Source organism: Misgurnus anguillicaudatus, chromosome 13, assembly GCF_027580225.2.
Source record: "Misgurnus anguillicaudatus chromosome 13, ASM2758022v2, whole genome shotgun sequence".
Classification (NCBI taxonomy): domain Eukaryota; kingdom Metazoa; phylum Chordata; class Actinopteri; order Cypriniformes; family Cobitidae; genus Misgurnus; species Misgurnus anguillicaudatus.
Window position 1 is genome coordinate 9,288,333 of NC_073349.2, and position 13,929 is coordinate 9,302,261.

At 36.1% G+C, this 13,929-nt stretch overlaps 1 protein-coding gene and 1 long non-coding RNA gene across 4 annotated transcripts in view; one reads left to right on the plus strand and one right to left on the minus strand.

Annotated features, from left to right (window-relative positions):
* Positions 1-449: 449 nt before the first annotated feature.
* The window catches only part of cacnb3a (calcium channel, voltage-dependent, beta 3a), a 103,745-nt gene continuing 90,265 nt past the window's right edge, over positions 450-13,929 (plus strand). Inside the window, exons 1-2 of one of the 3 annotated variants that reach the window (XM_073874977.1) lie at positions 450-811; positions 2,651-2,743. In XM_073874977.1, coding sequence (XP_073731078.1) covers positions 731-811; positions 2,651-2,743 — 174 coding nt within the window. In that variant the 5' untranslated portion in view covers positions 450-730. The remainder of the gene's footprint in view (positions 812-2,650; positions 2,744-13,929) is intronic. The other 2 variants (XM_073874975.1, XM_073874976.1) reach the window with 2 other exon arrangements.
* LOC129441399 (uncharacterized) lies at positions 10,766-12,739 on the minus strand. The gene is made up of 3 exons (XR_012373057.1): positions 12,381-12,739; positions 11,361-11,522; positions 10,766-11,065 (listed from the first exon to the last, which is right to left on the minus strand). It is a non-coding gene; the product is annotated as an uncharacterized lncRNA (long non-coding RNA).

A 13,929-nucleotide genomic window follows, 5' to 3' on the forward strand; every position in this document is an offset into this window, starting at 1 on the left:
GTTTAGTTACTACTCGTTGTCATGTGTCACAAGATGTGTATATAGCTGAAAACCTCCTTACTTCATGTTGTCCGAATTAGTCAGTGTCAATTCTGTTACTGTCAAACTCTGTTACCAAATAGAGTAACATTGTATGTCATACACAAAGAAACACAAACTCTCTCCTGTAACATATTGTGAGCCATGACAGTAAGTATAAGCTACCAAATAATTTAAATAATTAAAAGTATAAAAATAATGTTATGTATAAAAAGTGTTAAAATTCAAAATAATGACTTTTAACCAAATTAACTAACATGCAGGTTTTTACCACTGAAAATCAAGATGTGCACAATTCACCAGATCTTCATCTATAGCAAGGTGGTAAATGAGTGTTGCTTATAGACAAATTCATGTAAACACAAAGACACGAGACACTTATATATAAGGGGCAAATATGGCATGCACTAGGGGGAGAGAGAGAGTTTTCTGCACACACACGGTGGCGCGAGATGCATCGATAGAAAATGTGCGTGCATAAAAAACGGACGTTACATTCGTGCGCGTGCATAAAAAAGCGTTATTCACGCGAGGGATTTTTTTGATCGTATATTTGGTTCGGATAGACTTGGCGTCACTGTTCAGTCATGATACTCTCTTCTTCCTCGACAATCCTATGTATTTCGTATCTCGGTTTCTTCCAATAAGCACCGATGCATCCATGCACCCGCCTCCCTGCGCTCTCAAATAGATGGTGCAAGTAAAGATGTCCAAATCTTCCGCAGACCCTCTGTCTGGTGTGGAAAACGCTTCTCAGTCGCACTATTTTCAGGTAAGACTGTTTGTATATCATGTCGTAAATGGTTAATTTGCTGCTACTTGTTGTCGGATCAGTCATCCATTAAATCGCTTCATAAATGTATAGGCTATGCCGTATCTGCAGAGCGCTACAGTTACACAATATGGCTATGTTATCATCGCGCTTTTAAAGCAAACACAAGCGGTTGTATGTTTATTGAGGTGTTAAGATGTTTTGATGCTCTTATCCATCATCCTCCAAACTCCCATTCCTGTTTTCCTCTCCGCCCTGAGATTTCCACCCGCAGCCAAGGCCTCCTCCTTCAGGCGAAGCTCTATAAGCTCAGTGTTCATTTTACAGTCCAAATACTTTCTTTTTTTCCAGTGTAGCCTACTTTTACTAGTTATTACCGACCAACTGTATTAAAATCCTTATAGCTTTGTACCTCCATGGTAAACTCTCACTCACTGCAGGTTCTCACCTGTAGCCAACCCAAGACCATTGGTCATCTGCCATATACTTATTCCTATAGTAGGCTACATATATAATATATTATACATACAATAAGAAAAGTGAAAGGATTTGCTTCTAATAGGCGATTGAAGGAAAAGTTATTGCATGCGTTATGCAGTGTTCCTCAACAAATGGGGGCTGGGGACCACTGAGGGGCCTTAACACACTTTCAATGAAGCCTCAAGATGATTTAAAATGATTCAAAATAAGACAAAACAAGCTTTACAATCAGCATGTTTCTTAGTGTTTGGTTACAGATATACATCTGCGTAGTTATGTCAAGTTCTAGTAAATGTTATTTTATAGATTATGAGTTGGGGACCTTTAAATAGGAGGTGAAAAAAGGCAAAGGTTGAGAACCCTTGGTTTAATGGGTGGTGAGGTCATCATCATTATATTTAGGTATTGACTCATATGTGAATACCAGGGTGGTTAGCGTTTATCTAGTTAACATTTTTACCCAAAGCAACATACAGCACTTACAAGCTATACGTTTACTTGTATACTGTCCAAACCCACAACCTTTTGGATTGCTCTACTGGCTGAGCTAAAGGAACAATACTAGTTAATGAGATGCTTTAAAATGCTTTGCTTTCTTATTTCAGTGTTGCCTGAGATGATATTTATGTGACATTTTAAAACGTCACTACTAGTTTAACCCAGTCAATGAGCTTTCGTATACTCAAAACCAATTAACTTTAAAGAGCACCTGTTTCATTGCTAAAAAACAAGGTTATTTTGTGCATTTGGTATAATATAATGTGTTTGCGTGGTTTATGGTTAAAAAACGCATTATTTTCCACATACCGTACATTTTTGTAGATCCAGATTTCACTCTCTTCCTGAAACTGATTGGCCAGCTAATCTGTATGTTGTGATTGGCCTGAATACCTCTGACGTCAGTGACGCCCTTACCATGTTTGAAAGATTCACTCCCAATGCACTGTTAACAGAAGTTAACTTACAGGCTGTGAGTCCGAAGCGGGATGAATTATGATAATGTCGGTCTTGTCTACATCACCAATCCCAGGAAGTAAACTGTTGCCTACAATCTGTGTGTTTGTTGTAGTCCAAGAAAAGAGATTTACGATAACTCGCGTCATTGTTTACTTTGGAGTTTGTACCTTTTGCTAATAAACACTTACACACCAGAGGAAATGTAAAAACGTGAATAGGTGCTCTTTATGATTAAAACTCCTTAGGCCTTGTGCAGCTCCATAAACATCTGGGGCCTTAGTCCAGTTTGCTAATAAGACAACAGCAACCGCGGTATAAAGAGCAGACGTCAACAACTAGCATCTTTTTTCTGTAAAGCTTGTGTGTGTATTGAAGTGTTTTGATGCAAATATCTTCACATAGATACCACGAAAGTTGCCGAAGCGCAAGGGCAGGTTTAAACGTTCGGATGGCAGCACTTCTTCAGACACCACCTCCAGCTTCATCAAGCGACAGGTAAGCCACTGGTTTATGGGATGATCTGACTCGCTTAAGTTGTGATCATATTTATATTTAATTAAAGATGAATTTTATCATTTGGAATTATGTTAAGGTTGTTGCCAGGTTTCATCATTTGAAAACTGTAAATTTGGTCGCAGCTTGATAGGTGGCATGGTGCCCCAGTTGCTAAATTATTATTCGTTTCATTAGATATTTAAAAGAGGTAGAGAAATATCTTGGATTTCCTTTCAATAAGTTAGTTTTGACTTATACAAGAGCTTGTGTCATGTGTGACAGTTGATTTCAGCTATAAGGATGTATCTAATATGTCCCGATCTTATTTGTTGCTGTAATTCAGGATATATCCACTAGGTGGAGGCATTTCCCTGATGTAACTGCATCATCTTGATGCATGAACCTGTTTTTTTAATTAATGTTTTCAGGTCAGCCAAGCCAGCAGTAGGAGGGAGATTTGATGTTATTTAAGAGAAACATTTGAACTGGTGACAAAGAATACAGAAAGGAAAGAAATAGGTTATTTCAAGCTCACTTGAAGACGGCGCACTTCGGCATCTATGTCAACCCTCCTAACATCAATTAATTTCTGCCGTAATGAGTGACCCGAATTCTTTGGTTATACCGTGTGGGATCATTTTTCCTTATATTTAGGCTTTGAAATGGGAAAATTTGTGAATACATACTCTAAATTCTTTATACATAATATGTACCATTATCATATATTAGCAAACACATACATTTACAAGCACACTGAAGTTGTTTAAAGGGTATTAATGGGGCAATCGACAGCCCAGGCATGTGTCTGTATTTGAGCACAGATGAGTTTTAATATTCTTATGTGAGGTAGAAATGAAAAGAAAAGATGACATATTGAGTGGGTTGTTAATTTTCATGACCGGGAGGTCAGACAGTTTTAATTTTCTCCCAAAATATCACAGTTCCTAAAATATTAAAAGAATAAAATATTAATGGAGCTCATTTGGCGAGTCTGCCGGTAGAAGTTAAATCATCATGCTTTCTGTATGGCCATAATAATTTACCCGTGCCGTGCAGGGATCCTGAAAATAACAATCTATGTGTACAGAGTTACATTTATGAAGATCCCTGATGTGAGAAAAATAGAAATAATAGAAAGCTGAACACAATGACAGCTGATCTTTGAGCTAGGCATTTTACACCAGGTTAGGGATGTTGGTTATATTGTGTGGGCCTGCAGTGTTTTTGCTATCTTTGACAGTGGTATTCAGGTGTGGCTTAGGAGAAGTTTGTTGAGCTTTGACTGACAAAATTATGCTGAGGATGCTCATTGCCTGATGGCACGCAAGAAACTTCATAGTGCCAGGCCCTTCATTTGCAGTTATCCAGTGACTTCACCCGTTATGTGGTTTTAACATGTGACAGTTCATCGGGGCTGTGGAGGGGCGAGCTCTGCACATGCTGTAAACATTTAGCCGTTCACATAAACGCTCTGGGCACAAATAGTGCGCAAAACACTCACTGTCCATAGAAAACAATAAAAAAAGGTGCCTCTCACTGGCCTTAAACCCGTTTTGCGTCCCTAAGACATATTGGCTCATGGTGCCCAAGTTTGAGTCTAGATTGGGTCATGTTCTGATCCAATGCCCCCTGATCTCCTGCCGACATTTTAATTTCCTATAAGAATGAAGATCAAAAAGCCCCAAAATAAAATTGTTACAAAAACATATCACAGTGATATGATTTGGTCACTATGATAGTGAAGCACCGATCATGATTTTTCGCTACTGATTAGCATTATGATACAGATGATTTTATTTTTTATTACTGAAATAAAAATATTTTGTGCTTTGCAAAGAAAGCATATTATTAAGCAAAATGATCAGAAATGCATCATATGTGTGGCATCAAAAGTAGTGGTTAAATTAGATTAACTTGTTCTGTAATGTATATCATAATGATAGTTTCTTTATTATTTCAAAATATCAAGGAAAGAAACAGAGTGGTCTGACTTTAGCTTTGTGAAATTATGCTAAATTAAACCAAACAACTGCGGGTGGAATAAAAGCGCACATTCACTCTCAACAGTAGATGCCGCTTAACAGCAGAAACACTATTGTAGCAATAATATTAACTCTTTCCCCAGCATTAATGAGTGTTCTTAATCTATATTTCTGCTAATATCCACTACACTGTGGATACACTGAATCTTCAACTGATCCAAAAAACAGTGGGTCCTATTTTAACAATCTAAGTCTTAAAGGGCGTGTCCGAATCCACTTTTGCTAATTTAATGGGGAAAAATTGGGTTGTTCCTATTCTCGTAACGAGTAGTGGCGGAAAGTTTCTGCACTGCCACACTCTCCCCCCCCTGGAAAAAAAGCAACCCAAGGGTGATTTAACAAAACAAAAGTGGGTGTGTTTCGGGCGTAACGTGTAATAAACCAATGAGAGTCTCAGCTCTCATCCCCTTTGAGAGATGAAACCTATCAGCACTCGGACAGTGCCGTAAAAGTTTTTTGAAAAGCATTACTTAAAGCCGGTTCTCCTCTCATCATATCCACAGGTACAAAGTCATCGTATACAATAAATATGTGGGGTAGCATTAGAAAAACATTTCAAAATATATGCAATATTTGCATTTGTTTAAAGCAAAACATTACTTACCAGGCTACAGGTGAAACTGCTTTCAAAATTTTTTATTTTGTCATCATTTACTCACCCTCATGTTGTTACAAACCTGTATAAATTTCTTTTTTCTGATGACCACAAAGAAAAATATTTTGAGACATTTTTGTAACCAAACCAATCATGATCATCATCAGTGTTGGGTGAAACTAGTTATTAAGTAATTAGTTACTGTAATTTAATTACTTTTCCCTTGAAAAAGTAAATATACTCTTATTTTTCTTGTAATCTAATTATAGTTACTTCTGATGTAACAACATGCTGTCTCTGGACTCTAAAACAATTATGTATATAATACAATAGTGGATTTAACATGGTTTAATTTTACAATTCTCACTATTAACTGGTTGATTATTATCATTAATATTAATGAGATGCTGACTGTTTATTAATACTTAATAGCACATATTAATGCCTGATTCTACAAAATCTTATACATCCTTAACCCTCCCCATTTCTACCAATACTTAAAATTAACAACTTCTTTAGTATTAATAAGCAGTAGTTGGATTATATTGAGGCAAAAGTAGTTAATAGTTAGTTAATAGAATTGGACCCTAAAGTAGAACCAGAATAATTGATGTACTTTTATATATTATTTCTTCGAGCCATTTCAAGCCTATCCTTGTATCATGTACTAAATAGGATTTAGAAAGTAATTAGTAATAAGTAATTAAATACTTTTTGGAGTGAGTAATTTCTAAAGTAATCTAATTACATGATTGAAGATGTAACTAGTAACTAGTAATTAATTACTCTTTTGAGTAACTTACCCAACACTGACATTGTGAGGGTGAGTAAATGATGAGAGAATTTTCATTTTTAGATGAAATATCCCTTTAAGCAGCCTTCGAATTGAGACAGCCTTGCTAGCCTTTAGTCGTTCATGCAGTGACGCAGTCGTTCTTGTAATGCAGCCTTCACAATTGTCACTCATATAGCAAGCAAGCAAGCAAATTTTATTTATATAGCACTTTTCTAAACAAATTAATGCAATTCAACTGTCGGTCCAAATCAGATAAATCAAAGTTTATTTCACTGGTTATTAGTAGAGGATTTTTATTCTCTGTGTTTTTTTCTACTAAAGCCGAATCAGATGCTGCCATTCATAGCGTTTGTGTAGCTGTCGCTCGACTGCTGTTTCCTCGTGCTGACTTACAGAAGTCTTATTTCTGACTGGGGTGGGGTTGCTTGGCTGGATTGTGACTCATCTCTGCAGGAGAAACTCTGGCATTTACCTGCTGCTCTAGAGTCGATCTATTTCAAGACTTTATCTAAACCTGTTTATAAACCTATCAAGCCCATCCGTTGGGTTAAATTAACTCAGAAAACGTTTATATTTGACTCAGCAATGGTTAAAACAATCCAGCGTTTTGGGTTGAAACATCCCGACATAGGTTAAATTACAACCCAAGGGGCTGGTCATGTCCCTTTTTGACATAAATATTACTCAGTCAGTATTAAAGATATCAAGATTATATTTTCACAGAATGTTCTTTACATTATGCAGGATGAATTTATGTAGTCACAGACTGGGTCACATACAGTATGAATAGTCCAGAAATGTTATTGTTGTGTCTTCAGTTTTTCAGTTCTAAATTTAGCATATATTCGGTGTATAAACATAGCTTCTTCCAAAATAGATGGATGAGACTGGGTACATACGCAAACACTCATAAAAGTGAGGGAGGGAGAGATGATGATGTGATGTGCTATAGAGACGAATAAGGGGGTGGAGTCTGTGTGATGTGAGGAAAATAATGATGGAGATCAGAGAAACTGTGAGTCTTGGTTGTGAATATGAAATGAATATAAGATGACATGAATATGTAGACAACACATCAAGCACATCAAACAAAGACAAGGTGAATATCTTTATTTTTGTTGTTATGGCATGAGACTGTTAAACATAATATTGATATATTGATACTATAGTTTTAAAGTGTATGTGTGTTGTGGTGTGATTTCGATGTCTGTAGATTGTTATTAAAGTTTAAAGGTGCAGTAAAGGTTTAATGGTGAATATTAGACTATATCCATTATACTTTTTCTGAATCTGTTTTGCTGGCAGTTTGTGTGACATTGTTGTGTTTCTGTTGGGACTGTGTGTTTATCCAGTCCAGCTGAGCTCTGCTTATAAATACACTTTCTCGAAACCTGTCAAGAATATGTGCAGCTCTTATTTCTATCCACCTATCAGGCCCGTTAAAATTAGGATACATTTTGGAATTTATACAAATCTCCATCACTGTAATACCCCAAAATAGAGATGAATTAAGTTGAAGTATTATTTTAATGCATTTATTACAATTGATTCATACTTATTTGAAGGGGACATTTCACAAGACTTTTTTTAAATAAATCTTTGGTGTCCCTAGAGAACGTATGTGAAGTTTTAGCTTAAAATACCATATAGATAATTTATTATAGCATGTTAAAAATTGCCACTTTGTAGGTGTGAGCAAAAATGTGCCATTTTTGGGTGTGTCGTTTTAAATGCAAATGAGCTGATCTCTGCGCTAAATGGCAGTGTCGTGGTTGGATAGTGCAGATTAAGGGGCAGTATTATCCCCTTCTGACATCACAAGGGGAGCCAAATTTTAATTGTGATTTTTTTAAATGCTTGCAGAGAATGGTTTACCAAAACTAAGTTACTGAGATGTTCGTTTTCACATTTTGATAGAAGCACTGGGGACCCAATTATAGGACTTAAACATGGAAAAGTCAGATTTTCATGATATGTTACCTTTAAGAAAAATTGTCCAAACAAGATTGGAGTGAATTCATTATTTTTCTCTGCTATTTTTATTTTGAGGTGAAATTTGACACACGTTTGTTCGGTATGATAATTACCCAACAAGCAAATTGGTGTAAAAATAAAGCTGATGGATTCTTTTGTATTTGAGTTAGCAATGTTTTTGCACAATTAGAGTAAATATCATAAGATGTAAAGGAAGCTTCAGCCTTCAGATATCAGTGTAGGGTGTGTAAAGTGCCGAGCTGGCTGTTGAAATCCATCGCATTAATAATGGATGGCAAATGGCTGCTCTGACAGTTCACAAACGGCCATAACATCATTAGGGATCACTTAGCTGAAGCAAAATGCACGGACAGACCAGAAACACGAGGAGGACTAAGGTGTGCAAATATGACATCTGCTTTAGTTTTTTTATTTTTCTCTGCCTGCTTTCTGAATCTTGAAATTAAAATCTTTTCACATGTATTTCTTTTGGATAAAGCTTACTTTTCGTTTGGATTAAGATGAGTCTCAGATGTCACACCAACGCTCAGTTGACTGAACGTCAGAAGCATAAGGCACAAAAAACTATATATATTAAGAGTTTGGTTCCAACACGCGATAAACGCCATTTTTTAAAAGAATGAGTTACTGCCAAAATTGTATATGGTCAGTATTCAAAAGTAAATTCTTAATTTTACGCAAAATCCAATATCCGCTGTGTTATCCTGTCATCTTTTCTCCTTTTTTCCCAAAACGCAATAAACACCAGTCCTCCTCCTCTGCAGAATGCAATAAATTTGCTCAACAAATCACAGCGCACCATTACACGCATAGTAAACAATAATGGCGGCATGATGAGTCCAAGGAATCCTAGCTTTCCTCATCTACTTTGTACTTCATGATCAACAAACAAACAAAAACAAAATAATACTTTTGATGGCATTGATAAACCTGTGGTGGCTTTCTGTGACTGGGAAGAAACGTAAGCCATCAAAATCGAATAATTTATGTGAGAGGCACTCGGGCGAAGGAAAAATGCTGGCTGTTGTTTGTTCTCACACCACAGCGTCAAGCTTCTGTCATGCTAACACATTGACCCCGAGGGGATCTTATGAAAAACTTTCCATTATTTTACTCAAAGTCAACGAGTAACGAGTCAGCTGATCGTTGTCAAAAAAAGTTCAGCGACGACGTCCCAAGGATCACAGCAGCAATGACAGCGTTCCTTATATGACAAAGTAAGTGTTTTGATGAATGCCATTAATGTTTATTTTTTAATCAGTGTATACCACTAGTCAACTAAATGAATATAACATGGCAAAGATAAATGCACATTTATATACTTATTCAATAGATTTATAGCATTTTGAAAAAGAAGTCTTTATAATAAATCTTTGAAAATCAAATTATGGATTTGAATTTTTAATGTAATTTTAACGTAAAGATGCTATGTATATAATATACATATATATATATTAGAGATGCTCCGGTCAGCATTTTTTGGGCCGATCACGATTACTGATCACCAAGATCCTGATCTGCCTATCGCCGATCAGTGCAGATCACAGAATAGCAGTGGAATGGGAATATTTTATCTATAATCTAGCAGAGTTTGTAGAAATAAAAACTAACTATAAATTAAGTATATTATTGTTTTAATAGAGAATCAAATAACTAAGCACAACAAATATTTCTTCTTGCAAAGAGAACTGTAATATGCCTTTAAAAAGGTTTATGTCTGTTAAAAGTAATTAAAATAAAACACTTCACAGTCTTTACTGTATGAATTAAATATACACGCATTTGTATGAAGTATAACAGTTCATCACTGATGAGCAGAGAGTCATTTTATTGAGAGATGAATTAGGATACTGTAGCTTTAAAGCTCCCGTTCTTTCTGTGTTTTTGAAGCTTTGATTGTGTTTATAGTGAGCAATATAACATGTGTTCATTATTCACGTGTAAAAAAACGCGGTATTTTTCACACAATTGACTTATCTGTATAGCGCTGTTTTCACTGTCCTCAAAACGGGGTGATGTCTTCCTTGTTCTGTGAAGTCCCTCCTTCAGAAATACGTATCAGGATTGTGTAGTTTGTTTAATGTGTTGTGATTTGCACAGCTTAGCTTAGCAGAGCCGTTTGAGCCAAAGCTGGCGACTGACGTATTCCTGTGGGAGGAGTTTAGTCAACAAACTGTTTTACTGACTTCATTAAAGCAGGAAGTAGAGGGCTGTAGTCCAAACCGGCTGTTCGCTGTAGACTTTGAAAGACGAATTCTATTAAAGAAAATATATCACCTGCACTGTAAAAAATTTCACTGTTAAATTACAGTAATATACTGGCAGCTAGATTTGCCAGCATAAAGTTGTAATTTTACAGATTACCTACCGTAATTTACAACAACAGTTTTTTACTGTACAAATATTACGGGACGGTACTGTAAAAAAAGGGAGCTGCACAGTATAATACTGTCAGATGTTTGGTTGCATTATACTGTTATTTTAGGGTTCCTGCTGTAATTTATACTGTAGAATGTTATTTTTCTAGCATTGTTAAAATGTAATTTTAAAGTAAACACTTAAAATTGCTTGCAAAAAAATTCTCAAACAAAGGATGATGATAAAACACTGTTTTTATTAAATATAATAAAATTCAGTGCATTCTTAAATGTCAGTTTCTGCCTCACCAATGAGACTGGGCTGAATAAAACATAATGCTGTGATGTCACATAAATATCAAAACATTGCAGCACACAATGTGAAAGCCCCACTCAAAGTCCATGAAGTTTTTGATGAGGATGGCCACATGGGGATTCAGAGTTACTGCTCTTTTCTGTACAAGCTTTCCCGTCTTCTTGGACACCTTCACCTGCCTGGCTTTTGTTCCCCTCTTAGGGTTCACACCAATTAAGCATCTACAAAGTACAATGAGATAAGTAAATTAAGTAGATTAATTGCAATGAAGACAGATAAAACCAACTGCATTGAAAAAAGTATAAATATTCTAGGTTGTTGCCATTCTGGCAGTAATGAGAGAAAAAATACTTTATTCAAAAAATGTAGCATGATAACAGATTTGGCCTAAACCCAGTGTTGTCTATATGCACATTTATTTAAAAGACCTAATGCAATCAAAGTCAATTTACAAACAAGAAAGAGACACTAATTTAACGCAATGTGACATTCTTGAACAGCTAGTAGAGGATATACCTTTGAACAAACTCCAGTGTCCTCGCAGCTTCATCTTGGTATTGCAAGTTGAACACATGCGAAAACTGCAGCCAGCCCTCTGATGAAGCTTTGCTGGATGCCTTCACAGATGATGTTCACTGCTGATCATCCAACCTCCAAATGTGACTTCATCACCAGCAACTGATTCAGACAACAATTATAGTTAATGTCCCAAAAAACTGATATCAGATTTTATACTGCTGCAAATCCATTACTTAGAAAAGCTAATGATATTAATTTCATAAAGAGATTTTTTTTAGACAGACTGACAAACTTTTCTATAGGCCTACTGTTTTATTGTTCTATACTCCATACCTTACTGTTACACTTACCCAGCAGTATCAGCCTTGGACTAGCCGTTTTCAATATTTTACTATGTTCTTACCTCAACTTACACAAATTAATACAGCCCTATCTTTTTTCAATGCGTGCACTTCATCTTTGTACAGTGCCTCGTGAATGTGTTAGCGTTTTGTCCTAGCCCCAATCATTCCAATGGTTCCAAACAAAAGTTTTATTTTGTGCCACCATACTTACTCGTGTAACTACTCATGTAACAGTCTTTAAATAGGGAAAACATGCAATTGTTTACAGTTTGGTGGCTTCTAAATTCATCCCTGTTTGGAGCCATAGGAATGAATGGGGCTAGGCTAAATGCTAACACATTCACAAGGCGTTGTACAAAGATTAAAAGTTCACACATTGAAAAAAGATACAAACAAATGGTGAAACAGAGCCCAATCCCTCGTGTAGATTTAAAAAAATATCAATAGATAATCACATGTCAGTCAGACATTTGATTAGATTGCAAATTAACATTAGCATCTTTATTTGTATTTAACTTATATAGCTAGTTGCCAATTCGTTTAACAATCAGCCCTAAATATATCTAAATCAAATAAATCGTTCTTTAGAAATATTTCAAAAATAAGCAAATATATAAAACATTTTGTCAATTATTTCACTTAGAAACACAGACTCTGTTCAGGTTGTGCTTACCTTGATATACAGGCGAGGAGTAAAAAACACTTGAATTCGTTGTCCGTCTCAGTGCTGGTAAGGTCACAATCGGAGTGAAAATGGATATAGTCTTTAATTCTGCTTCCTTCTCGTATAATAAAATGCCGAAAAACAGTGTGGTTAAATCAGTTTGACTCGTGGTTGCAAATGAGTTCATCACATGTCTGACATGCCTGACCAGACATAAAAAATACTGTATTATCCCGTAAGACTGAACAGTAGCTTGCTGTTATTAGTTTGCTTGTCAAATTAATGTTTATTTACAGTATTCAACTGTATTTATGAGAAACGGTAAATTACTGTCCAAAATTCCCCGTTTTTTTACAGCAATTTTTTACAGTGTGGCAGTGAACTTTGAGCTTTATCGTTTTACAGGTATTATTTATGCTATTATAGCAACATTACACACTAACTAAAAAATGGGATCAGGAAGAACGTGACCATTAAGACATGGGAGAGATCGTTCTCTTCACGTGCACTGATGACCGGCTGCTGCGTATGCGTGCGGCGGGTGTCCGCAAACAAGAGCAGCGGTGAGGAAAATGGAAGTTTAAACCTTCAAAACTTTAAAACGAATGCAAGTAGTAAACTTTCGGCATGAGGATGCAATTGTCAGCGATAGATATGTGTTGTAAACGCTGTTTGATGAGGAAGTGAAGACGCATCGCGCTGTTGACCGGAGTGCGTCCTCATAGAAAATACACAAATCTCTGTATAAAGGCAGAGAGAAAAATCTAAATCTGCACGTCGCACATGAGCGACGGGTTACAAAAATGCTCACACTGTGTAAAATGGTCTCTAATTGAAGCCGCATCAGGTACGCTATGATGACAAAAGTAAACAGAAAGATCGGCTCATTAGATCGGCAAATTTAGCGAGTACCGATCGCGTCATTTAATGCCGTTATCGGCCGATTACGATCGGCGGCCGATCGATCGGAGCATCCCTAATATATATATATATATATATATATATATATATATATATATATATATATATATATATATATATATATATATATATATATATGGAATAATTGACAAATTATAAGTAATTAATGCATACCCAAGGTGGTTATGGGGCACGACGCGAACCAGAGTGCGTCTACACCGTGTGCATTATTTTCAAATAATTCAAAGGATCGGAGTCAATTATTCCGCTTATACCGCAGTTACTACAAACATTGCTCTGCTGCCTATTTTTAAGACATTTAACAGGTTAGGTGTGCGGTTTACAGAAAAATAATCAACACCCATAGAAAACTGTTATTTATTTAATTAAAATTTAATGGTCATCAAGCAGCCATATAACCGTCCTAAAAACACACAATGTTGCAAACAACAGGAAAATCAGGAATGGAGTATTACTGTCAGCGCTTTCGCTCATGTGACAATAAGTGACAGGGTGTCTAGGTTATGTCATGATCAAACACCCGCTGCTCATTGAGCTCGTGAGCATTTTTGCCGCTTAAATACACATATGCGTAAAAATTCCCGGCTTTGCCAGTATTATCATAAACATGACCATT